The 25,124-nt window shown below is 48.1% G+C and overlaps 1 protein-coding gene across 4 annotated transcripts in view; it reads left to right on the forward strand.

Annotated features, from left to right (window-relative positions):
* Window positions 1-25,124, forward strand: part of CHCHD6 (coiled-coil-helix-coiled-coil-helix domain containing 6) — a 311,456-nt gene that overhangs the window by 184,145 nt on the left and 102,187 nt on the right. For all 4 annotated transcript variants that reach the window (XM_053599513.1, XM_053599515.1, XM_053599514.1 and 1 more), the window contains exon 5: window positions 1,934-2,017. In XM_053599513.1, the coding sequence (XP_053455488.1) occupies window positions 1,934-2,017 (84 nt within the window). The remainder of the gene's footprint in view (window positions 1-1,933; window positions 2,018-25,124) is intronic.

Here is a 25,124-nt window from a genome sequence, read left to right on the forward strand (position 1 = left end):
CTGAGAGCCCCAGCACAGATGAGCCATGGTTGCTTTCCGGGACACAGCTTCAGCACCATGCTTTGAAAACCACGGGAGAAATCCCTGGCATTCAGTCCTACTGTTTGTTTTTAGCTTTTCTGAAGTGCTGGCATTCCAGATGCTTTCCAGAAGCCTTTTTGGCACTTTTAGATACTCTGCAGCTGCCTTGGGAGCCAAGCCACTACTACTCCTCTGCTCCCCAGGTGAGGGGAAAATGCGCAAGAGAAGCAGAGCGACGTGCTCATGCTCACTGCGGCCACTCAGTGGTGGGGCCAGTGTCGGAGCACGGCTCTCAGTCTCAGCCAGACTACCCCCTGGTTTAGTGCGGCTCTTTCTGTCTGCATCTTTCTGCCGGTACACTGTACTCATGGGCGCAGGTGTACCACCAGCTCCTGCTACCAGCCATCTTGCTGGTGGTTCCAGAAGGTTTTATGCCAGCTTTGCCAAGTGGTCTTTCAAAACATCAGTTCTTATCTCACCCTGTAGTTTTGAATGAGTTAAACCCGTGTGTCTCAGGACTTGGAGGCCATGCACACTTAGGTTCATAGCCTACCTTAGCTGTTGGTAGCTTGTGCTCTTGGAGTGCTGAGAGCTAAGTGCCATCAGAGCCTAGAACAGCAGCTGGTCACTCTTAGCCCCGGCACGGGCACAGTAACAGTAGCTGGTCACGCTCAGCCCCGGCACGTGCACGGTAATAGTAGCTGGTCACACTCAGCCCCTGCACAGGGACAGTAACAGTAGCTGGTCACACTCAGCCCCTGCACAGGCACAGTAATAGTAGCTGGTCACGCTCAGCCCCTGCACGGGGACAGTAACAGTAGCTGGTCACGCTCAGCCCCAGCATGGAGACAATAACAGCAACTGGTTCCGCTCAGCCCCAGCACGGGGACAGGGTGGGGGTGGTGTTCTTCCACACAGTCACCAACGGCGGTCTTGAGCGCATAGGCTTGGGTGGGCTGTCTGCCTGACCCGCGGTGCAGGACTGTGCATAGACTGCTCATGGAGGGCCTTGGGACCTGGTCCTGGGAAGCCCTAACAGCCTCAGGGGATATGGCTATCTCAGCGAGGGGATGTGTGTTCTTTTTCTGCCATGATGTTGGTACCCCTTTGTGGAGGCCTGTTATGACCCTGCCTATTTCTGTTGGGGTTTCCTGTAATCTTCCAAATAGTTCCGTGGGGTGGGAGGGCAGTTCTGCACTTCTTCCCAGTTTTTCGCATCATACCTGAGGAAGCTGAAACTCAGTGGAATTAGGGACATTGTTCCAGGTCACCCAGCTAATTAAGGGTGGAACTGAGTTCAACCCCATGTCTGCCAGCACCAGATCACTTGCCCTGGTGAGCTGAGCACTCGGCCTGACTATAATTAGATGTCTTCCAGCAGGGGTTCATTTATTCCCCATCAGTAGGCAAGGGAGCTTTTCTTAGTGTGTGTGTGGATCCCTACCGCTTACAGCTCAGAGCGTGAGGTGGTGGCATGGTGCACCAAGTGTAAGGACGCGGAGGCCACACAGCCCCTCAGTCAGGCACCAAGGTTCAAACCCCAGCTCCTCTCTGGTGGCTGTGAGGATTGGGGCAGTTCTTAGCCCCCGTTGTGCGTCTGTCGTCTTCTCTGTAATGGGCACCACAGTAATCCTACCTGCCTTTAAAGGTGTGGTGGGAACCAAAGGTTGCATTTTTGGGAAGCACTTAAAACAGTCCTTGGCAGATAGTAAGCATTCACTGATATCAGTGATTATAATTGCCCACCTTGAAGGGTTGCTGTGAAAATACAATACAATGCATGTGAGCGCTCTGGTACACCACTTACTGCCACTGCTCTTGTGAGTGTGGTCAGCAGAGACGTCAGTTGCTTTCTCCCTGTAGTCTAGCACCATTGCTGCTGCCAACTGAGGCTCTGTTCTCTTCCCTGCAGGCCAGGGAGCTGGAGAGCCGAGAGGCAGAGCTCAAACGCCAGGATGCCTTCTGCAAGGAGCAGCTGGGGTGCATTGAGAGGAAGGTAAGGCTCATTCTTGGCTGCCTTCCTGGGGGCCAGCTCCTAAAGGCCCCTGTCCAGGACACACCCTGTCACAGGTGGAGGGAGGCCTATGAGTCCAGTGCTCTTTCATCTCTGTGACATGTCTCCACGTTCCACAGCCAGCACCACAACAGACCTGGCCTTTCACCCATTTGCTTTCACTGAGGTAACTGGCTTTTAATTGGTCCCATTTTTTGTTGAGTGTGGCTGGCTCTGCTGTAGTTCAATTTTAGGAAAAATTCTTTTTCACCACAGGGCGGTGCTGAGACCTTTTTCAGTGTAGACCTTCATTGGTAAAAATAATAATAACGTGATGTCTTGCTATACAAATACATTAAAGTTGTATTATTGATTTTCTCCTGTGAGTTGGGAGGATCAAAGTGCACTGCTGTGCACACTCACCGCTTTTCTAAGGATACGCCTTTGAAATGAATGAGATTTAAAGACACATCATCATGCCTTTTAAAAAAGCCTACAACTCTTGAAAATTCATTTGGTAACTTGCTTACTTTTTTTTCAGTGTAATTTGTTGATCATGACAGATTTTTCAGAGAAATGGCTTAAAACGTGGGAGAGGATGGTGGGGAGGTTAAAAAAATTGTTCTTCCTCATGCCTGAGACAGCATGCCAAGCAACCTGAGCCGTCAGCTTATTGCAGGCAAATCTTCACAAATCATTTGTCACGGTTTGGAGCTTTGCAAGTGACAGTTAGCTCGAGGGGCCTGATTTCCACAGGGGCTTTCTCCCATGGCATGCCACAGTGGAGCCTGGCAGAAACACGATTTCTGGATTTCCAGGTAGTGGGGACAGAGTGGAGCTTATTCCCTACTCCTGGGACGCCCACTTGTTCACCTCGGCAGGGTGTTCAGGGCCAGAAGTGACTAGCTGTGCACACGCACCAGTCATTGACGGTGACATCCTATAGTCTGAGGAATGACAATGCACCTCCGAGCTGCTTTCAGAGTGGCCTATAACAAGCAAACCTTTCACAGAGCAACCTCATGTACAGGCTTATAGTGACAAGGATTGTGATTTGAGATCCCAGAGAAGGGTAAAAGAAAAAAATTCTACCAGCCATAGCTCCAATTATCTCAGTTGCCCATATGTTCATAGGCACAGGGCTTTTTAAATTTATTTTTTTGTTCGTGCAATTCTTTGGTGTCCTCTGTGCTCCCCTTGTGTTTTTGTGTCTGGGCTTGGCTGCTAGAGGCCAGTGTATATGTGTCTGTTCAGGACGGGGCGGGGTGGGGGGGGCGGAGCAAATGGCCTCAGCGTTTTTTTCCTTCTCTGAATCTCCTCCCCCTGCCACTCTCCTCTCCCATCCCTCCCCTAGTTCTCTTCTTTAAACCAGTTCTCTGCTTCACTGAAGGAAAGGAGATTCTTCTGGCTGAGCCAGCCCTTGTTTCTCATCTGCTCTTTCCCACTCTTCATAAAGTGACATCCAAACTCCTTACGTATGCAGATGTAGGCTTTTAAAAAAAATCTAGATTATCCTATGTGATTGTGAACAGTTATTAAATGCTTCCAGAAGAAGGTGCAAAAACATGATCTCCTTTCTGACTGTTAAACACAGCATTTTGCTGGTGATAATGAAAAAGGAGAGCATGTCCAACATCTCGGGAAATGGGGATCGGTGCGGGGGACAGAGCGGACTACAGGGGAGCCAGAGGAAGGAGAGAAGAGGCAGAATAATAAAGGCTTAATTGTGTTAGTTCTCAAAAAAGTTGTCAATCTTCTCAGTGGATGATTTTATTCCTGTAATGGCCGGGAAGATGGAAAACGCAGCATCCAACAATGTTTTTTATTAGCTGTTGCTTTGCTTTTAGACTATTCTGCTTGTCATTTGTTGAGTACTCACAGACCTTGACATTTCTAGCATCTGTACACACGGCTCCAGGACCTTCCAATCACCAGGCCCCTTTCCATTCTCCTCCCCCCCCCCCACCATTTCCCTTGAAGTTTAGAAATTGATGTGGAAACCAGTTCAGGCAGAAAGTTGGATCAGCTACTGCGTCATCCTTGACCTCCTAAAACAGCTCAGAGTGTGGTTTGGGGGTGGGAGCAGGTTGGGCCTGGGCTTTTGGAGGAGCTGTGGTGTGTCCAGGAGCCCCTGGCTGCAATCCCGCTGTCCACCCTTCTGGGGGTACTGTCCCCACTTACACTGTCCTGGAGTGCTGGTTGGGTCTCTGCTTGCGCATCGTGACTGGCAAGCAGGGAAAGCCTGCGCAGAGCCCAGACTCATTTTCGGGGAGACTTCTGCTTGTGTACTGCAGCATTTATCCCTAGTTGACTGTTCTCGAGTGTGAAGATCTTATTTGGTAGGGCTCCTATACTTCATAATCTTTCTGAGTAATTGTTCCTCACGCCCACCCTGGAAGATCTAAGTGAGGAGCATTTTTTCCATTTCTCCCTCCAAGGCAGTGAGCTATAAGGAAGCAAGGGCCGGTGGGAGGCTGACGGTGCTGAAGAAGAGCCCCAGATGTGGTGTTCCCAGAGGGCAGCAGCGTGGGATAGCTGGTGGAGCTGCACACCTGAATCCAGGACGAAGGCCCTACCCAGCTCTGTGTCATTGTCCTCTGTAGTCCATGCGCCTTCTTACACTTCAGTTTCTTCATCTGTAAAACACATGCACCAGGTTTTCTGCAGGGAGTTAATGGGAGGATTAAAGGAAACAATGTCATCAGAGTTGGCGTGTGTTAGTGCCCAGCACGTGCTGGCTGTGTTCCATAGTGGACTGGGGCCTCTGCTTCATGGTGCATGCTTCATGTCTGGGTCAGACTGTGCGTGTGGGCACACATGTTTGCTGAGGTAGATTTTACCACTGAAAGTGGCCTGACCCCAACGCCTGCTGTCTGGGTTGGAGAGGCCTCTTGGGGGCTTCACCAGGCTTTTCTCGGCTTGCTCAGGAGCCCCACCAGTTGTGCAGAGTGCAGCAGGTGCTTCTCACATGCCTGGCAGCGTCAGAGAACAAGGCCACCTTCCACAGCTATACGCTGGGCATAGGACCAGGAAGGTGAAACCCTCGACTACCAGTCTGAGTTACGGCTACTGAACCACTTGCTGTCTTAACTTCTGTCCCCTGGACAGCTAGCTCCAGAGCCTTTGCTTAGTTTCCTCTCTGTAGGAAAGTGTCCTGCAGGAAGCCGAAAAACTAGGGGTGGGGTCCAGCCTCACCGTGCTGGATTCAGCTCCCCTAGGACCCAGGGTTGCTTGTGCCTCTTCAGAAGCAGCACACTCCTGTCTTCCAGCAAAAACCTGGGTCCTGGGCAGCTCTGAGGTAGACCTTGAAGATCTGTGGAGCTGACCAATTTGCTGTCCAAGCCTTGTCTTCTTTTTGGCCATGAAACTGAGTAGGGTAGTAGGGACAAGCAGACTTTGGGGTCTAGCAGACAACAATCTAGTTCTAGCTCAGTATGCAGCAGCCTTGTGGCTCTGAGTATGGCGCCTCTCTGCTCTTAGCCCCAGTTTCCTTGACTTTGAAACAGGAACTGTCAGACTAACCTGGCAGTTCTTCTAATGTTATCTCCATCCTCTGTCCTCTTCTTTAATAAATGCACAGCCATTCATCAATTACACATTGGTTGCACCCACTAAGTACCAGGTGCAGAGATGGTTCAGACACTTGCGGCTCCTGCCTCACAAAGTCTGTGGTCTGGTTTGGGAGGGAAAGGAGCGGTTGGGGATTGGGACACCAGATGGGAGGAGGCCTGTGTGCTGCTCCCTGTGACCAGAGGGCCTTCCAGCTCCGTAAAAGGCCTGGCAATAGTTTTCCAAACTCAGCATCTGCAGAGTACAGAAGGCATTTTTTAGTATTAGCTTCAAAGACTAAATCAGAGAGGAAGAGAGAAACTCAGAACTGTATATATTCTTGTATTTTGGCTCTTTCCCCCAGAATTGAAGTTTCCTTTCCTGTCCCTCTCAGATGCACACGTCCTTCCCTGCACTGCTCCTGTTTGCAGTCAGCCCTTTCTCCCCACTTTTCTCTCTGCTTCTACTCAGACTTTCTTAAGGAAGGACTGTAATCGGATCCTGACCTCATCTGTGCCCATTCCAGACACACTGGTCTCATCCTTGTCCCTTGGTCTGTCAGTCAGTGTGTTGAGGAAAACGGAAGCTATGCCGGGTGCTTAAAGCAGCAGAACACAGGGATTCCACTTCACCGGAGAAGGTGACCCAGTGGCCAGCAAGCATGTAAAGAGCCTCGGCCTCAGAACACCTCAGGGAAATGCAGATGACGGCCACGGTGTGATCCTGTGTAGACCCAGGAGAATGGCCAAAGCAAAAATAATGGACAGCACCAAGTGCTGAAAACATGTGATTTAACCCAAGCCCTCAGATGTGTTGGTGGGAGCATAAGTTGGCACAGCATTGTTGGAAAACTAATAGCATCTGTTAAAGGCAAATAAAGATATGCTCCATGACTGCACACTTCTGTATGGGGTCAGCAGAAATGTGTCTGTAGGTTCACCCAAAGAAATGCTGTAGAATGCTCATAGCCACCCCATACAATCAACGGTAGAATAGGTAAGTCACGGCAGTAGCCACCTTGGTGTCCATACAGGAACAAGAATAGACACTCTGCAGCCACATGAAGTGGTGCTAATAGCTGACACAGAAGTGCTGTTAGGCAGAGAGGCCAGACGTGGAAGAATACCTGAAAATTCTGTTATTCCATTTATGTAAGGTTCGAAAACAGCAAAATGAATCTATGGGGTTAGCAGGTGGTGGGATTGTTACCCTGTGGGGGCCATAGTGGATAGAAAAAGATGGGAGAGGTTACTACTTTTCATGACCTGGGTGTTAGGCACAGGTGTGCCCAGCTAGTGAGAATTCATCTGGCTGTGCACAGTCTCCTGTCAGAGTGTTAAACCTCAGAAAAGCGGGTGCCTGCTGGCCTCTGCTGCCTTGCACCCTCTTTGCTTGCCTACAGGGATCTGCTTAGGTATTTCTTTCTAAAGCCCTGAGTACTTACAGACCTTGAATTACCCATCCTAGCCTTAACCAGGTTTGTCTTTCTCTGCACTGTAACTGGATAGTAGGTAAGCTGGGAAAGGTGAAGTCCCTTACCCAAAGATACACGGCAGTAGTGTGGCAGGCCCAACTGCAGCCCAGATCTAGCTTCCCTGGGCCTTTTGGGAATGTCGCCTCCTCCACGCTCCTCTGTTTCTGACTGACTCCACTTCTGACTGGTATTGTTCCATGTCTGTCTCCACACTGGAAGTTGCTGGGACACTGTGTCAGGTGCTGTGGGCCTGGGGCATAGGCACAGGATCGGGGGTGCGTATGAGGCTACTCCTCACCTAGCCTGCCCCACAGGCATTGGCGGGATGCCTGCCCCTCTGTTTTCCCTACTCCTCAGGACCTGAGGCCCTGATGAGTATTCTAGGACTTGTCACACTGCTTTGTGCTTATTAGCGTCTGTGGCTGTCCCCCCCCTTCCCAGCTGTGAAGGTGTGTGAGCAGAGTCCTCGACAGTCTGATTCATTGGGGTGACTCATCGCCAGGGCTGGGATGCAGTGTCTGGTATAAGGCAGGTGCTGAGGAAATGTTTGCGGAATAAGGAAGGGGAAGTGTATGTGTATAAGCTTGAAACCAGGGCCCAGTTTGGGTTTGGGGAGGAGGAGGGAGCTCTTGCCAAAAAGGGCTTCTTCATGGAAGCTTTATCTGCAGAGAGGCAGGAAGGGCAGCATGCAGGGCTCAGCTTGGAGAGGTTGGGCCTCTGGTCAGAATGCTGTGGCTCAAAGAGGTGCTCCTTGGGACAGGAGGCAGTGGCTGGCAAAGCTGCACACACAGGCTGGCCTGAGGTGGTGCGGGGCCTGGCTGACTGGCTGACATGTGCGTCCTTCACTGAGCCTCATGTTGGGAGCTGTTGAAGGGCTGCAAGCTGCAGAGCAATTTGAGCTTGAATGTCCAGAAGAGTAACAGTGCCATTAAGAGAAAAGAGAAAAATTCAAGTGAGTCACTATACTTGAGGAAGGTCACAAGTTTAATCCTAGACATGCTCTTAGGAGGCCGAGATGACCAGCAGGTGATTGAGAAGTGTCACACAAGGCATCTGTGTCCTCCAAGATGTCAGTTGCTTGTGGTTTTGTGAGCATATGCTGTGTGCCAGGCCCTTTCCCATAAGTTATTACTAATCCTTGCAGCAATTCCTTGAGGTGGATTATATGACAGGTGTTTTACAAATGAAAATCCTGGAAATCAGGCTGAACGTGCAGTTAGAAGGTGTGCAGTGGGTGGACTGGGTCAGCGCTGTGGGCTCCACAGTCTGCTCTTTCCCACCTCCCCAAACCAGTTCCTGAAGAAAAGTTTACAGAAGAATGTGGTCCACAGTGCCAAATGCTGCCTGTCAAAGACAATGAGGATTAAAGGGTGGCCTCTCTCATTGTGCTGTGAAGGACATGTAAGCTAAGTCACAGAGCCTATTCAGGATCGCAGTGGGGACTAAGGCTGGGCTACACGTAGGGTTGGGGTCATCAGTGAGTGGAAGGAAGTAGAGAAAACAGGTGTAGGCCATTTTTTTCAAGAAGTTTCATCAAAAAGAGAATGTTGGCAGTTTTGAAAGGTGGAAGCGACATCCCAAGGCAGGAGGGGATGCCCTCCCTGGTACAGCGGCTCTCAGAGGTGTCATCCTCTGGCTTGAGAAGTGGATGAGGTTTCCAGATGCATAGTGACCAGTGGTATGTCTATTGGAGGAACTGCCTGCTGCCTGCCATCCACTGAGATGTGCCAGCGGGCACTTCTGCCACGCATGGGACCTGTTTGGTGTCAGGCCCAGGCCGACACGAAAGATTCAGAGCCGGGTTCACCACCGAGAATGCGAGCCTGAAAGGCAGCATGGATTCCCAGTGCGAGGTGCCTGCAGAGAAAGAAACTCCCAGAGCATGAGATTCAGAGGAGAACAGGTTAATGATGACCTGGAAACAATACAGCAAGAATTCTGCTAGAGGGCAAGGAGTGTGCCCTGCTCATTGTTGTAACAGTTTTTCACTTCTTGAACTGATTGGTCTGAGCCCAAAGGACTCCTAAAGATTGTTGAATCCAGAAATTCTTCAGAAGGTTGGCCTAAAGAAGGATGTCCGCCAACCAGTTACCCTTTATTAGTGCCTCTTTCTGGTCATGGGACTGTCATAAAGGTGAGCATTTTCTATGTTCTTAATAGTGAACTGAAAGAAATGAAGTAACGCATTGCCGGGAGATTTGTGACTAAACTTTTTAATACTTGTCCTGTGGGACCCAAGTTTTTGATAAGGGTGATGAATAAGACAGAAAGACTCAGTGCAGTCCTTTTCACAGATAAGAAAATGGCTCTAAGGCAGTTCTGTGCTTTGAGAATCTCCTGGAGTAGCAGGCGAGCAGTGGGTTTTAGATCTGGAGGGACCTGTGCTTGTTTGAATCACAATTCATGACTTACTGGCTTTATGGGGATAATTAAGTCACTTAAGCCCTTGAGTCCTGGAGTCTTCACCTTTAACAGGAGGACACTGTACTTACATTTTTAGTTCACACAACAAAGGGCATAATACAGAACCTGGCCCATTGTGTCTCCCTGTGTAGATGGTCGCATCCTTGTTGTTGTCAGTCAGCTGTACTAGTGTAACTGCTCTTTTTTCTTATTGTCTGTAGAGGTCACACAACTAATTAATAACATAGCAAAGACTAAGTTCAATGCTTCTCTATCCAGTATACTTAGAGTTTTTCTGCTATAATGTGAGGATAGTGGTTAGGATCACAGGCCCTGGAGTTAGATGATTTCCCAACTTATGTGTGAACCATGGTTACCTTACCCTGAATACTCCTTCCTCAATTTTACTTTCTTCATCTATGCCAAGTATCTATTTCTTTGGGTCATTATGAGAAGAAATGAGGAACTGACACTAAGTGCTTATCCAGTAATAGCTCTCAGTATGCACTTAATAAAAGATTGCAGCTTCTACCCCCATCACCTCCAGCACCAACTCTACCCCCGTCACTTCCAGCACCAACTCTACCCCCATCGCCCCTACCACCAGCTCTACCCCCATCACCCCCACCACCAACTACCCCCATCACCTCCACCACCAACTCTACCCCCGTTACCCCCACCACCAACTCTACCCCCGTCACCCCCACCACCAACTCTACCCCCGTCACCCCCACCACAAACTCTACCCCCGTCACCTCCACCACCAACTCTACCTCAGTCACCTCCACCACCAACTCTACCCCAGTCACCTCCACCACCAACTCTACCTCAGTCACCTCCACCACCAACTCTACCTCAGTCACCTCCACCACCAACTCTACCCCAGTCACCTCCACCACCAACTCTACCCCAGTCACCTCCACCACCAACTCTACCCCAGTCACCTCCACCACCAACTCTACCTCAGTCACCTCCACCACCAACTCTACCTCAGTCACCTCCACCACCAACTCTACCCCAGTCACCTCCACCACCAACTCTACCTCAGTCACCTCCACCACCAACTCTACCCCAGTCACCTCCACCACCAACTCTACCTCAGTCACCTCCACCACCAACTCTACCTCAGTCACCTCCACCACCAACTCTACCTCAGTCACCTCCACCACCAGCTCTACCTCAGTCACCTCCACCACCAACTCTACCTCAGTCACCTCCACCACCAGCTCTACCTCAGTCACCTCCACCACCAGCTCTACCTCAGTCACCTCCACCACCAGCTCTACCTCAGTCACCTCCACCACCAGCTCTACCTCAGTCACCTCCACCACCAACTCTACCTCAGTCACCTCCACCACCAACTCTACCCCCGTCACCTCCACCACCAACTCTACCTGTCACCTCCACCACCAACTCTACCTCAGTCACCTCCACCACCAACTCTACCCCAGTCACCTCCACCACCAACTCTACCTGTCACCTCCACCACCAGCTCTACCTCAGTCACCTCCACCACCAACTCTACCTCAGTCACCTCCACCACCAACTCTACCCCAGTCACCTCTACCACCAACTCTACCTCAGTCACCTCAACCACCAACTCTACCCCAGTCACCTCCACCACCAACTCTACCTCAGTCACCTCCACCACCAACTCTACCTCAGTCACCTCCACCACCAGCTCTACCCCAGTCACCTCCACCACCAGCTCTACCTCAGTCACCTCCACCACCAACTCTACCCCCGTCACCTCCACCACCAGCTCTACCTCAGTCACCTCCACCACCAACTCTACCCCCGTCACCTCCACCACCAACTCTACCTCAGTCACCTCCACCACCAACTTCTACCTCAGTCACCTCCACCACCAACTCTACCCCCGTCACCTCCACCACCAACTCTACCTCAGTCACCTCCACCACCAACTTCTACCTCAGTCACCTCCACCACCAACTCTACCCCAGTCACCTCCACCACCAACTCTACCCCCGTCACCTCCACCACCAACTCTACCCCAGTCACCTCCACCTTGACCTTTACTTTCACCACCCATTATCAACTCCACTCCTCTATTTCCAACTTCTCTACTTTCACCAGCTCTTCTACCAACCTCACTTCCACCATGACCACCACCACTACCTCTTCGTCTCTATAGCCACCATTTTACACCTTCTCCACCCACCACCTTTACTGCCACCTCTGTCTCCAGCATCAGCTTCGTTTCTGTCACCACCACCTCCACCACCCCTGCTTTCATTGCTGCTGCTATCACTGAAAAATAGTCACTGTCACTGCTGCCACTCCCACCCCCCTCACCATCCCTGCATCCATTCTGTTGCTGCTTCTGTGTGCTTGCCAGAGATCTGTGTCTGTACCTTACATTCTCATCTCTTACCTTACAGAAATCTCCTTTATTTCACACTGATCTCTGAGGGGAGGGCAGAAGAAACTGCAGCCTCTGTTGCACATTTGGAGAGGCTCTGGCATTCCTGGGCCTGGCAGCCAGGCTACTCTGGGTTAAATGTCAAGCCAGGGACCCTGCTGGACTGGCTGCACATATGCTCTTTGCTAGGTACATTATCAGAGTCATGCCACTTAGGTTTCATGAGGGTAGAGTTGAGAGTGAGAAAGGGGAGATGGATTTGTCACAAATGAAAATGAGGACACTTCGAGGCTGAGGCAAGAGAATCGCTTAAGCCCAGGAGCTGGAGGTTGCTGTGAGCTGTGTGATGCCACGGCACTCTACCAAGGGCCATAAAGTGAGACTCTGTCTCTACAAAAAAAAAAAAAAAGAAAATGAGGACACTTCGCCGGGTTAAGGGGTAGTCTAAGCTATTAAACCTGAGATCTAAGATTTAATCAAGTCTTTAAGAATCTAGTTCTGAAAAAATAGGAATAATAGTGGATCTGATCTCCTAGGGTAGTTTAGAGAATGAATTTAATTAATACAATTTGACTATGTACCTCTCTGTCTCCGAAGCTTTTGTTTATTTTAGCTTTGTGCCCCCATTTATTGAGTGCTCCCCGTGTGCAAAGCATTTACCTGAATTGCCTCCTTTGACCTTCACAGTGACCTTAGTAAGCTGGCGTGATGGTGGTGATGACCTTCACACTGACTTTGCCTGTGTCCTTGCTGCAAAGAGCCCAGAATGGGCCACTTGTACTAATTTGTTACAGACTCCAACAAGCCTATGAGGAAGGAACTCTTATCAGCCCCATTTTACTAATAAAGAAACAGGCTTGGAAATCTATAGCAGCTGTCCTGTGAGTGATTTGGGATCATAGGGAACAGGTCAGATTTCACTGCCGTGGGGCCAGCTGTTCAGAGGATTGTTTGAGTTTGTACTGAAGTGATCTACAGTGGATTTACTTGTAAGTAGTATAGCACCCCAGTAGAAGGGGCCCCTCCCTCCTTCTCCTCCAGACCGGATGATTTTGCCACATTTGCTCTCATCTATCCCTTTTCTTGCTTTTGTTCTTAGCCCGAGTCTAAAGCGAATCCCAGTGACCCAGACATTCCCCTACATGCTTCAGTTTGCATTTGTAAAAATCACAGGCGTTTCTGGTAGAACTATGGTGTTTCTGCATTGCCTCCAAGAATTGACATTAGCTTCTCTAATTTCCTCAAAAAAGTCTTCTTCTAGCTTTTTGTTTTGTATTTATTTCTGGTGTAAGTCAGAATCCAGCAGAGTTGCCGTGTTGGAGTGGGTCTTTTTTTTTTCTCTGTTTCCTTGCCCGATTTTTTTTTATTAAGTCATATACACATAGATCATGAATACATTTATGCATATGTGGGGTACAATGTGTTCTTTTTTTTTTTTCTTTTCTTTTCTTTTTGTTTTGCAGTTTTTTGGCCGGGGCTGGGTTTGAACTCACCACCTTCGGCACATGGGGCTGGTGCCCTACTCCTTTCAGCCACAGGTGCCGCCCGTGTTGATTTTTTTTATACAATCTGACATGCTTACATCAAACCAATCAACATAGCTTTCGCCTCATTCACTTGATAATTGTGTTAATACATTTATGTTCTGCACTTGACAGATTTGACTTGTACTCTTGCAATATGCTCCATAGGTGTGGTCCCACCTTTTACCCTCCATCAAACCTCTCCCCTCCCCTCCCTTCCCACTCCATTTCTCTCCTTCATCCTCGGCTATAGTTGTGTTCTATCTTTCATAAGAAAGTGTGAGTAAATATAAGTTGGTTTCATAGAAGTACTGACCACATTGGATACTTTTTCCTCCATTCTTGAGATACTTTACTCAGGAGAATATGTTCCAGGTCCCTCCATGTAAACATAAAAGAGGTAGTCTCTATCTTTTTTAAGGCTGCATAGTATTCCATGGTATACCACAATTTATTAATCCATTCATGGGTCGATGGGCACTTGGGCTTCTTCCACGACTTGGCTATTACAAATTGAGCTCCAACGAGTCTCAGGCATTAAAGTCTCTTGTCACCTGGCATAGACTCCCAGGCTTGTTTTTTTTCTTCCCAGTAACTTGTTGCATAAACTCCTCAGGTTCTTACTCCCCTTTTTTTCTTATTCATTGCATTCAAATCTGGTTCAGAGAGGTGAAGGTCAATACTTTAGGAAAAGCCAAATATTTACCTTATTAGGAGAGGTGAAATTGTCATGCAAGGCCATGTGTTTTCCTCCATCATTGTTAGGAGAGTCATTTTAAGCACAGGTTTGATCAGTATCTCCTCTTGAACTGATTTCTACACCATTCCCGGCAGCGGCATGAGGGCACAGCAGTTCCTGCTCCAGGGTTCCTGTGTGTTGCTCCCCCCCCCCCCACACGCACACACATAGACACACACAGTAAGTCTCTGAAATAGGTCCTGTGGGGTTGTCAAGCCAGAAGCGCCTGTCAGGGTGAAGGTCACCACCATGTCTGTTGGGAAAGACCTAGTTAAATGAGTAAGTATAATCAGATTAGTTGCAGTTTGGTTTCATGCATTCATGGAGACAAGGATTACACATTGGTTTGGCCTGAAAAAGTGGGACATTTTGAAGGAGGGGGCTTTCAGGTTACTGGTGGGTTAAGAGATTCTTTGATTTATAATTATTAAAGAAATAAAGCTTGTTTAAACCCTATAAGGCTGTTTTAAGTTAGGGAAGTCTGAAATCAGAGACAAGCCACCAGACTCAAGTAATCTGCTAAGTAAATTGATGGTCTGCAGGTGATTTAACTTTTGCCTTGCATAGCCTTAGGTCCTGTTAATAATTTAGTATCGTATTAACCCAGGTATGTGCTACCATTCTTCTTTTTGTGGCCAGGAACACAGTTTTAAGGTTTTTCTGGGGTCCCCTTGGCCAAAAGAGGGTCCATCCATTCAGTTGCAGGGGGTGGGGGGCTTAGAATTTTATTTTACTTCATATCCCTGACAGTAGGGTCACCTGGCCAGCCCTGCTTACCCTGGAAGTTCTTCTGACCACTCCTTGTTGCCTTTTGTTTGCAGGTCTGCTATTTGGTGGCATAACCTAGCTTACTTTTTGTCCCCAGAGTCAAGCTAAGTGCCTGGTAGACACCTGACAAACTGCACTCAAGGCAGATTGCAGCATTGACCTACAAGTGGCAGGGTCCAGGCTTTGGTAATTTGAGTTATCTGAGTGTAAAGCTGGTGTCAACAGGGGATCCTGGCCCTCCCAGCCCTAAAAACTTTGCCTTAGTTCTTGGAACCAGGGGAATTAACCAATCTTCTGCTCTGAGTTTATCTAGCCATGGGGGGCGACATTTCCTTTTTTTGTTTTAATTGCTTATACTTATTTCTTATGTAACACATGCTCATAGTAGGTATGATATTGTGAAATATGTATTTGGTCTTTAGCCCATTTCCTGGCATACAAATCTTAAAATCCCTAGAATCTCTAGAGCAGTGGTTCTCAACTTCCGTATTGCCATGGCCCTTTAATACAGTTCCTGTGGCTCACCACCCACAGATTGAGAACTGCTGCTCCAGAGTGATGCCTTTTTGTACATTAATGATTGACTGATATCTTCTCGATGGGGCTGGTCAGTGTAAATCTAAGACTTGATTAGAGGACTGGGACTTTCAGGCCTGCTCCTCAGCTTCCAGGGAGGAGAGAGAGAGGCTCAAGGTGAAGTTGCTCATCTCTGGCCAGTGGTTTAATCAATAATGCCTACCAGGTGAAGCCTCCATAGAGAGCCAAGAGGACATGGTTTAGAGAACCTTTGGAGGGCAGGGCCAGGGGGCAGAGTTCCGGCCCTTTCTCATGCCTCTGGTGTGCGTGTCTTCATCTGGGTCCTCTATAGCAGTGGTTCTCAGCCTTCCTAATGCTACAATGTATTTTCATTGTTACAAAGGGGTCACGCCCCACAGGTTGAGAACTGCTGTTCTATAGCATTCTTCATAACCAGCAATGTAGTAGGTGTTCCCCTGAGTTCTGTGAGCCACCCTAGCAAATTGATAGAACCCAAAGAGGGGGTCATGGGAACCCTGACGTGAAGCCAGCTGGTCCAAGGTTGTGGAGGCCAGGCCTTGTGAGTGGTATCTGAAATTGGGAAGGGCGGAGTCTTACGGGACTGAGCCCTCAACCTGTGGTGTCTGAGGCCATCGCCAGGAAGACAGCATCAGCGTTGAAATGATCGCTTCTCGGCCTTCTGGCTGAGATCAAGTGCAGAATTGAATTGAACTGGAGGATACCCAGTAGTGCCCGCTGCTTGCTGTGTGGGAAACCCCCACATTTGGACACTTGTTACCAAGTGAGAGAATAGGAAAAAAACTCTCTTGAGGGTGTTTAAGCTTTTCCTAACAGTCAGAAAAAAGAAAATGTGGATAAGCCCAAAGAATAAAATGAAACTGGCTAGATGAGCCTGCCACCTAGAAAGGGGACCCTGGCTGCCCTCTTGGTGAGCGCGTGCTGGGCTGGCTTCTGTGAGGGTGGGACTTGTAATGGTGTAGTGGCTGCTTAAATGCACTTGGTCCCCTATGTGCCATTTGGAACTTTTTTTGCAGTTTTTGGCCGGGGCTGGGTTTGAACCCGCCACCTCCGGCATATGGGGCCAGTGCCCTACTCCTTTGAGCCACAGGTGCCGCCTGCCATTTGGAACCTTTCAAAACCCCAATCTATTATAAACCCTTCCACATGAAATCTATTTCTAGTCTTAATTAGTTGTATGTTGCTTGTTGTTATGGATGTGCCATGATTTATTCTACTAGTCCCGTCACTGTGCTGTTAAGTTGCTATAGGCTTTAACTGTTAGAGGAAAAAAAAGGTCACTTTATCTTTCTAGCTGCCTCAACTTATTTTTTTAGGAAAATTTTATTTAGAATTGCAATTACCAGACCACAGACTCTGTACAGCTTTATTTTATTTTATTTTGAGACAGAGTCTCACTTTGTTCCCTCAGTAGAGTGCTGTGATATCACAGCTCACAGCAACCTCAGACTCTTGGATTCAAATGATCCTCTTGCCTCAGCCTCCTGAGTAGCTGCAGGTGCCCTCCACAACACCTGGCTACTTTCAGAGACGAGGTCTCACTCTGGCTCAGGTTGATCTCAAACTCCTGAGCTCAGGTAATCTGCCTGCCTCGGCCTCCCAGAGTGCTGGCACTATAGGGTGAGCCCCTGCACCTGGCCTGACTGTGCATCTGAAGGCTTTTAGTTATACATTGTCAGATTTCGTTCACCAGGGATTGTGCATATAATAGTTCACACTCCACCGGGGTACATGGGGGTGCCAGTGCCCTGACTTTCATCAGCACTGAGTGTTTTACTTTTCACTTTCTTGCGGGGGAGGGAGGAGGACAGGGTCTTGCTCTGTTAGCTAGAATGCAGTGGCGTCATCATAGCTAACTATAACTTCAAACTCCTGAGCTCAAGTGATCCTCCTGCCTCAGCCTCCCAAGTAGCTGGGACTATAGGTACACACCACTATGCCTGAACAACTTTTTTTTTTTTTTTGCAGTTTTTGGCCAGGGCTGGATTTTAACCCGCCACCTCTGGCATATGGGGCTAGTGCCCAACTCCTTTGAGCCACAGGTGCCGCCCTATGCCTGATCAATTTTTTAAAAATTATTATTTTGTAGAGAGGAGACCTCACTGGGTTGCCTAGGCTGGTCTGTAACTCCTGGCCTCAAGCTCAGTCTCCCAAAGTACTAGAAATATAGACATGAACCACTGTACTAAGCCTTTTGTCATGAAAGGGTTATATTCACTGCTTTTTGAAATCCTGCTTATCCATTCTAATCATTGTCAGAATCTCTCCTCTTTGAAGGAACTTTTAACCAATGTAGGTTGTTTTCGTGTTGTCTCCCCCACGGGCAATTATGTGGCCCACAGGTTGAAAAGCGTGGAATTTGGATTCATATTTGGTTTGACTCCTTTACTTCAGCTCTTGCCATAGGTAAATGAGTTAAGTTTTCTGAGCCTAGATTCCTCATTCTTAAGGGAATAATCAAAACTCCCATTGGAGTGTTGCTAAGTACACCTGAGATAAGGCATGGATGTGCTTCCTAGAATGTGTGTAGACATTCCGTTGTTTTCCTTCTTCCTCTGGAGGTAGTTTGTCTATTCCTGGATGGTTGCGGTTATTCTTTACTTGAATTAGATGCTATATTTCCGTATGTAGCTGAGGCCCGGCTGCTTCTACTCTGTCCCTGGAGGGCAGCAGCTTCTGTTACAGACCACCTGCCGCTCTTCTTCCTGTGGCCTGTCAGGTTGAGGTGACCTTTCCTCTCCCTAAACTCTCATCCGCAGTTCTCTCAGGCATTCGTCACAGGAGGTGATACAGTACTTCTCCTGTTGACACTGTCCCTGTCTTTCCCGCCTGGATGACTGCACGGGGCTGAATGGTGTTGTGCAGGGACGCTCTTCTGGCAGTGCTGCCTGAGGCTTTTGGGTATGTGTGGCAGCCTCACTGCTCTCAGGCCTGGCTCCCCAGGAAGCCATGTCTCTCTGCGCTGCATGTGGCTGGTTTTCAGACCCAGGCACAGGACTGTCCTTAGAATGGACAAGGACAGCAGGTAGGAAAGTGGGCCTGGCCTGACCTGCTGCTCAGGGCCTGGGATGGGCTGGCTTTGGGTGGCCATACTTGTGTTTCTAAGTACATGGACCTTAGAATTCTGTCAGGGGCCCATGTCCAGCTCCTCAATCTGTGGTTTGCAGAAAATTTACCTCCTGTCTACTTTGCTAAATTGGACGTTGTCTTGTCTTGGGCCTCTTCCCATTTTCTCTGAATTCTCTAGGGTATGCACAGCAAGCAAGCCAGCCTCTTCTGTGAGTGAATTCTGGGCTGAGATGTGATTCATCTGGATCAGGAGATTTGAATTCATTTAGTTTGTCTAGATGTTCTCTCACAATCTCTTCCCTGACTTGCGTTTCAATTCCCTCATATCAGTGCTTGATCCACACTTTCAGTCTGAAGATTGTTCTTTGTGATAGAAAATGGGAGTTTAGTGGTCCTTTCTCTCCATCATCTGTTAACTGAACACCTTTCACCCCAATATAGGCCTATCCTTCTTGTTCCTATCGCTCCTAATCCAATTTTAAAAGCTCCTTTTTTGTCTTTAACATTTTCCAGAAGGCTTAGTTTGTCTGGGCCTCAGTTCTCCTGACCCCCTTCTCACAGGCCTGGGCAACTCCTAGTGTTTCTAGCTGGTTCTGTGCCCTTGTTACCCTCGGAGTGGGCTTTTCTGTGAAAGCTCCCTGTTTACCACCATGTTAAGAACCTGGGGTCAGAGATTCTCAGGGTCACTCCTAGAAGAACCTGATGGAAATTACCTCTGCACAGCACATACTGTGGATCTTCCTCCTCCAGGAGACCTGACGTGCTCCTCTAAGGGAACCCTGAAGGTACAGCCTCCTGCAAGCAGGGTGAGGTCAGAATCTGTAGGCTCCTAGTGGCTGGACAGCTCGTAAAGCCCCCTTTCCCTTTTAAAATAAATCATCATCATTGTATGTCTCAGAAATTTGTTTCCAAAGACTCTTACCTTTCTTAGGCCCTCTCCTTATAGGGCAGTAGTTCTCCCTGTTTTTTAGAACCATGGGGACAAATGTGACAGTCCTCAGATGACTAAAAGTAGAGGGGACTCCCCCCCCTCCCCCCCGTGCTCCTTCTGGACTATGCCCTGCCTGAGCCAGGGGAGCTCCTTGTTTTCTACTCAGTCCCTACCTCACTTCTCTCCTGTGCCTCAAGCCAGTTGCCTCTTTGCATGTTTAAGAGTATCAAGATATGCACTTTCTTTTGTGACAGGGGCTACTATCCTTGTACCTTCTGTTCAGGACTAGGGGAATCCACAGTCCTGGGATATCTGTTACTGCTGCCTCCTGGGACACGGCTGCTAAGTAAGCACCCACGGTCCTCTGAGCCCTTCTGTGCACATTCTTCCAGGAGCCATTCCCCTCACACCGGGGGTTGCAGTGTGTTTAGGATGTTCAAGGAGTAAACGGAGCTCCACAAGCCCGCGGGCATCTCCTCTGGGTGAGCACTCACGGTGGAAGGGGAGGAGCCCAGGGGCTGTCTGCTCTGCTGTGCCCGAGTAAGACCTGGTGACACTCGAGTGCATGGAGTATGAGGTTTGTCTGTTGTCGCTCTTTTCCCTCTCCTGCCTTCATTTGTTCTTTTAGGTCCATTATTCAATGCACACTTATATCACTAGTGGTTTTGGCAGAGTAAGAGCTGGGAGGAAGGAAGACTTCATTGTCTGAGGTCAGAAATACCCCAAGTGCATACAGTTTCCTGTCCTCCCTGGTGGCTACTGATTCAGGGATAAGAGGTGCCAGTTCAACTTCGGGTGAGTTCAGGTTGGTCAGCCACAGGAAACTAATCTACAGGCCTGGGTCAGGCTGTCGCACAGATAAGGCCTTCTAGTTTTTCATGCTGCTGCTCTGGCCTCTGTAGTCCCTGCCTGGCATCGTCACTGAGGGGTGAGTTGACGTTCTCTTACTTCAGCGTGCAGATGACCAGGCGCAGCCTAAGTATCAGGCACTTCACCAGAGGCTTTACTTCCAGTCACATGCAGGTCTTGGGAGTAGACACCGGAGTCCTGTTGTGCAGACATGCGGGCCTTGTGAGCAGGCACCTGCGTTCTGTTGTGCAGATGCCAGTTTGGAGCCTCTGAGAGTGTAGCTTGCTCAAGGCTTGGGAAGTGGTAGGAGTGGGATTTAAACCGAGGGCTGGTTGTTTTCAAATCTGTATTCCTGCCTCCAATTTTAAAGCTATGATTTTGTTTATCTTTTTAAAGGGCAGGAAGACGTGCCTTCTGATATGGGAATGGCCCACAGCCCAGCAGAATAAGACATGTTACTCTGATTATTTGGATTCTTGGCTAGATTGGGTACCCTCTCCAGTGGTTCTCAATCTGTGGGTTGCAACCCTTTTGTATCAATGAAAATATATCCTACATATCAGATACTTACATTACGATTCATAATAGTAGAATTAAATTACAGTTATGAAACAGCAATGAAAATAATTTTATGGTTGGGGGTTACCACAACATGAGGAACTGTATTAAAGGGTCACGGCGTTCGGAGGCATTAGGAAGGTTGAGAACCACCGCTCTAGACAGTCTGCTGCTGTGTCCCTTGTGAAGTGCATGTCCCAGGGCCGGCTGTGGAATTTCACTCTTTTGTTTGCGTTACCGCTTACTTTGGATATAACAGTAGATATTTAAAAAGCCTACAGCTTTGTTCTTGCTCTCAGGATCAATTAAAGTGTTCACAGTAAAGTTGAGTCTGAAAGAAGTCTTAGGAATAAGAGTGGAGTCATTGATTTAGGAGGAAAATGTCAGAGTCAAGGGTCAGGAGCACATGCCAGTGTGGGGAGCCAGCCCAGCCGAGGGAAGCTGGCCCACATAGCGAGTCAAAGGCCAGCAGCACGTGCCAGTGTGGGGAGCACAGGCCCAGCTGAGGGGAGCCAGCCCACATGGCGGGTGTCAGAGTCAAGGGTCAGCAGCACATGCCAGTGTGGGGAGCACAGGCCCAGCTGAGGGGAGCCGGCCCGCATGGTGGGGAAGGGGAAGGCAGCTGACTCTGCTTATGAGAGCAGTACCTGCCAAGTAGCCATGTGAGGCCACACTTGGGGCAGCTCTGTCTGGGGGGCTCCCGGTTACCTCAGGCACACATGTGCTAATATACACCACCCCTCCACAGCAGAAAACCCACGTTCTGCTAGGTCCTTTCCTCTCCCTGGCCCTGTGATCAGTCCATTCCCATGATTCCTCAGTATTCACTGTTCCCTCCCTGCTGCCCCATCTTCTGTCTCCTTGCCTTTATCCCCAGCCTCAATGAGTCCAGATTTCTCATTGCCACCACTAATCCTGCCAGCTCCCTGTTTAAAAGGGTAGTCTCCATCCTATGTCCTGTTCTTCATGATCCGGGTACCCCAGGCCCTCCTAGGCTGTCTGCTCACATTCCGGCTGGCTCTGCTTCTGCTGCAGGGTCCACGTGGCTCTCCTTCAAGTTTTGTTCCTTTGAGGACCTTGTCTGAGATGTGTCTCCCCACCCTGTCCTGGTCAGTGTCCCTTTTGAGACTCAGCTCAGCCATTGCCTCCTCTAGGAAGCTCTGGATCCTGTTTCCGGTGTTGGTCTGACTCTTGCCCTCATCAGAACTCTTCAGTTCAGGAAGTGATTCTTACTCCTCACAGTACCAGAATCCAGAGCAAGGAAAAGGGAGGAGGGTGCCCTGTGGAGAAGTACCACCCTGCACAAGTCATAGGAGAGTCTGATGGACTATGTGCCTGTCACCACAGGCTCTGCCAGGGGAAAAGACTGCCTGCCTTCTGATTAGCAGAAACCCAAGCCTACTATTGGGTGCTTGAGGACTGTGGGAAAGCTCTTGGAAAGCTGGTGTGTGGAGCCTGTAGCTGGCCAGGTGCTGGCACACTGCTCTTGCCGCAGTGACGTGGTGGCGCCCAAAATCCACAGAAGACCCACCCCTTAGAAATGGAGCACCAGCAGTGAAGATGGGGAAAGGGCTAGAGAGAAGCGCGTTCAAGTTTCATAGTATTTTAATTAAAAGACTGCCAGGGCTTCTGATGAGAGGGCTCTTGTCATACCTCATGCAGTTTTAAATAAAGCAACATTAGTTGAGAGATGTTTCAGTTTTCTTAGACTCCTACAATCCCAGATTTTAGAATCAAACCCAAGAAGGTTAGGTTATTTTTCCATGTTACATGATGAAAGGTCTTCTAAAAAACAATATGGCGTATTTTGTTTTTACTTTAAATGATTTGAAATATAAGAAATTCATACACTGTCACTGATTTTCTCTAAGGAATGTCACCATGAAAGCCTGTGGTGTCCTGTGTTTTCTGCTGTTCTCCCAGGAGGAGCATAGGCCATTTCACTGTCTCTTGTTAAAGGACTAGGTGGATATTTTTTGATATACTAATGGCATCTAATAAGACCACCAGCTTTCAGTAAAAATAAATAGAATATATTGTAGAATCTGCTAATTTGCTAGTGATTGTTGGATATTAGCCAGTGACTTTGCCTAACCTAGAATAATGGCTAATACTTAATGAGTGCTGGATATAGTGCGTGGCCAGATGCTGGCTCCCGTAGCCTGCCCCTTCACAGATAGAGAAAAAATGTTTGCTGTGTGAATTGGTGAGCAAATGAGCTCACTGCCGAAGCATGCTTTCTGATCAAGTGCACCGACCCAGTATCCAGGAGCAGGCATTGCTGGGAGGAGGGATGGTTGGAAAGAAGCCTGGTGAGTTTCAGATGATACAAAAGCAGCAGTGAGGTGCTTGGGAGAAGAGTGAGTGTGAAGGTTGTTTGAGTCTAGTGAGAAGAAACTAAGCTCAATTGCCAAAACTCTAGGGATGTTTGTCTGTATGTGGGAACTGTGTACGAGGTAACAGACCAGCCTGCCAGAAATGTGGAGTGTTGTGCTGTCGTTTTGGTATTTGTATTTTGTGACATTTTAAAAAGTATGGTGAAGTATAATTGTTAACATTTTATGTTTTGTTGGCAGTGTTTCATTAAAAATATCTCACTTCCTTCATCAACATGTGATCTTAAGAACATAGGCAGCACTTTTAAATGTGATATTATTATAGCCCATGACCACTTCCTCTGTGAACTGGAGTGCACTTCGGTGAAAAATGGAATTCACATCCCAGAAATTCATTTTACAGTAGCCTCTAATAGAGTACTTTTATTCCACTCAAGTAAACAGATCCTTTTTCTCTTCTAGACTAACTCTCAAGGATGTAAATGATTGAAGGAAGAATGAGAATTATGAGGAAAGTCTAAGGAAAAATCTGGATCAATAAAATTTAAAGAGGGCAAGCGGCCAAGTGACTCAACAGATTGAGGAACAGAAGCAGAATGGAAGGAGCGGTTTAAGTGGAATTAGAAAGGCATCTGAAAGGGTTTTGATAGGAGAAACATCTAGATTGTGAAGATTTTAAGTCATTGGGCTATGAATTATCAACTGCTAACTGAGATTCTGAGGCCAAAATGTGCATCTGCTAAAATAAGAGGCAAAAAGATGAAGTGTATGAATCTGCTTATTTTTCAGAAAGGAACTCAGGAAGGATGAACCAGGACGTAGTGAAATTAATATCCACAGGGTGAATTGGATGGGAGAGGAAGGCCAGGAGGGGCTGGAACTTCTCATAGTAGACTTTTTACAAATACTTTGACTTTTTAGCCATGTTGATGTTTTGTTGATCAAAAATTAAATAATCAAAGATGGAAAAAATGGATACAAACAGTAATAAATGAACCTTAGGTAGATATCACAACCACATAGAAGGAAAAAGATTAAGTGAGGTGAACTAAATATAGGCAAAAAGATGTGTGTGTGTGAGACTGGTGAAGGATTAGTGGATATGCCAATGTCGGCATCCTGGGTGTTCATGCCTGTGGTCACCTGAACCAGAACCTGTGGGGGACATTGGTCTATGTCGGCATCCTGGGTGTTTGTGCCCATGGTCACCTGAATCCGGACCTCGGGGGAGATCAGGTATAGGCTACGTAGGAGCCTCTGCATTACTTCTCACCACCACCTAGGACTCTGCAGTTATCTCAAAATTAATATTTAATGAAAAAGTTAATTTAGGTTAACTTTAAACATAGTATTCAGTGGAGTGTTTTCTAAGGAAGGAAAGAAATCTTGAATGGCACTTAGTAGGTTCATTTTCAGTAATGGAGTTGGTGTGGTGATCCTGGACTATTTTATTTTTACTGTAGGTTGAACATTTAAGTGTGGATGTCCTAGGAACTAGAGGAGGTAAAAGGCGCAGATATGGGATGGAAGAGAGAGGCAGAACGCTGTGGTGTTTGTTGGGAATGAGAAGAATCAATATGAACTCAGATTTTTTAAAAATCATATATTCTATTCACAGAACACTGAATGTGAAGGGATGTCAGTAGTAATGAGGACTCCTTTTACCTGGAATGTGGTTTCTTTGTGAGGATTCCTAAAAGAAAGATACCAGTGCTCTCTGAAAACTGGCCGCCTCCATGGCTGTAAGCAGGAAACTGATGAGGTGGACCTGGCGCACCTTAGTTTATGAAACAGCGAGGGCAGGGGAAGCCACACATGATGGAGCATCCAGCCCAGTCCCATCAGCCAAGTATAGAAGGCCTGATTTGAGCAACAAACTGAATAATGACAGAAATTGATTATAACATATTTTTGAGAAAGAATCTCACTATGTTGCCCTCAGTAGAGTGTCGTGGCATCAGAGCTCACAGCAA

Source organism: Nycticebus coucang, chromosome 8 (assembly GCF_027406575.1).
Source record: "Nycticebus coucang isolate mNycCou1 chromosome 8, mNycCou1.pri, whole genome shotgun sequence".
Taxonomy (NCBI): Eukaryota; Metazoa; Chordata; class Mammalia; order Primates; family Lorisidae; genus Nycticebus; species Nycticebus coucang.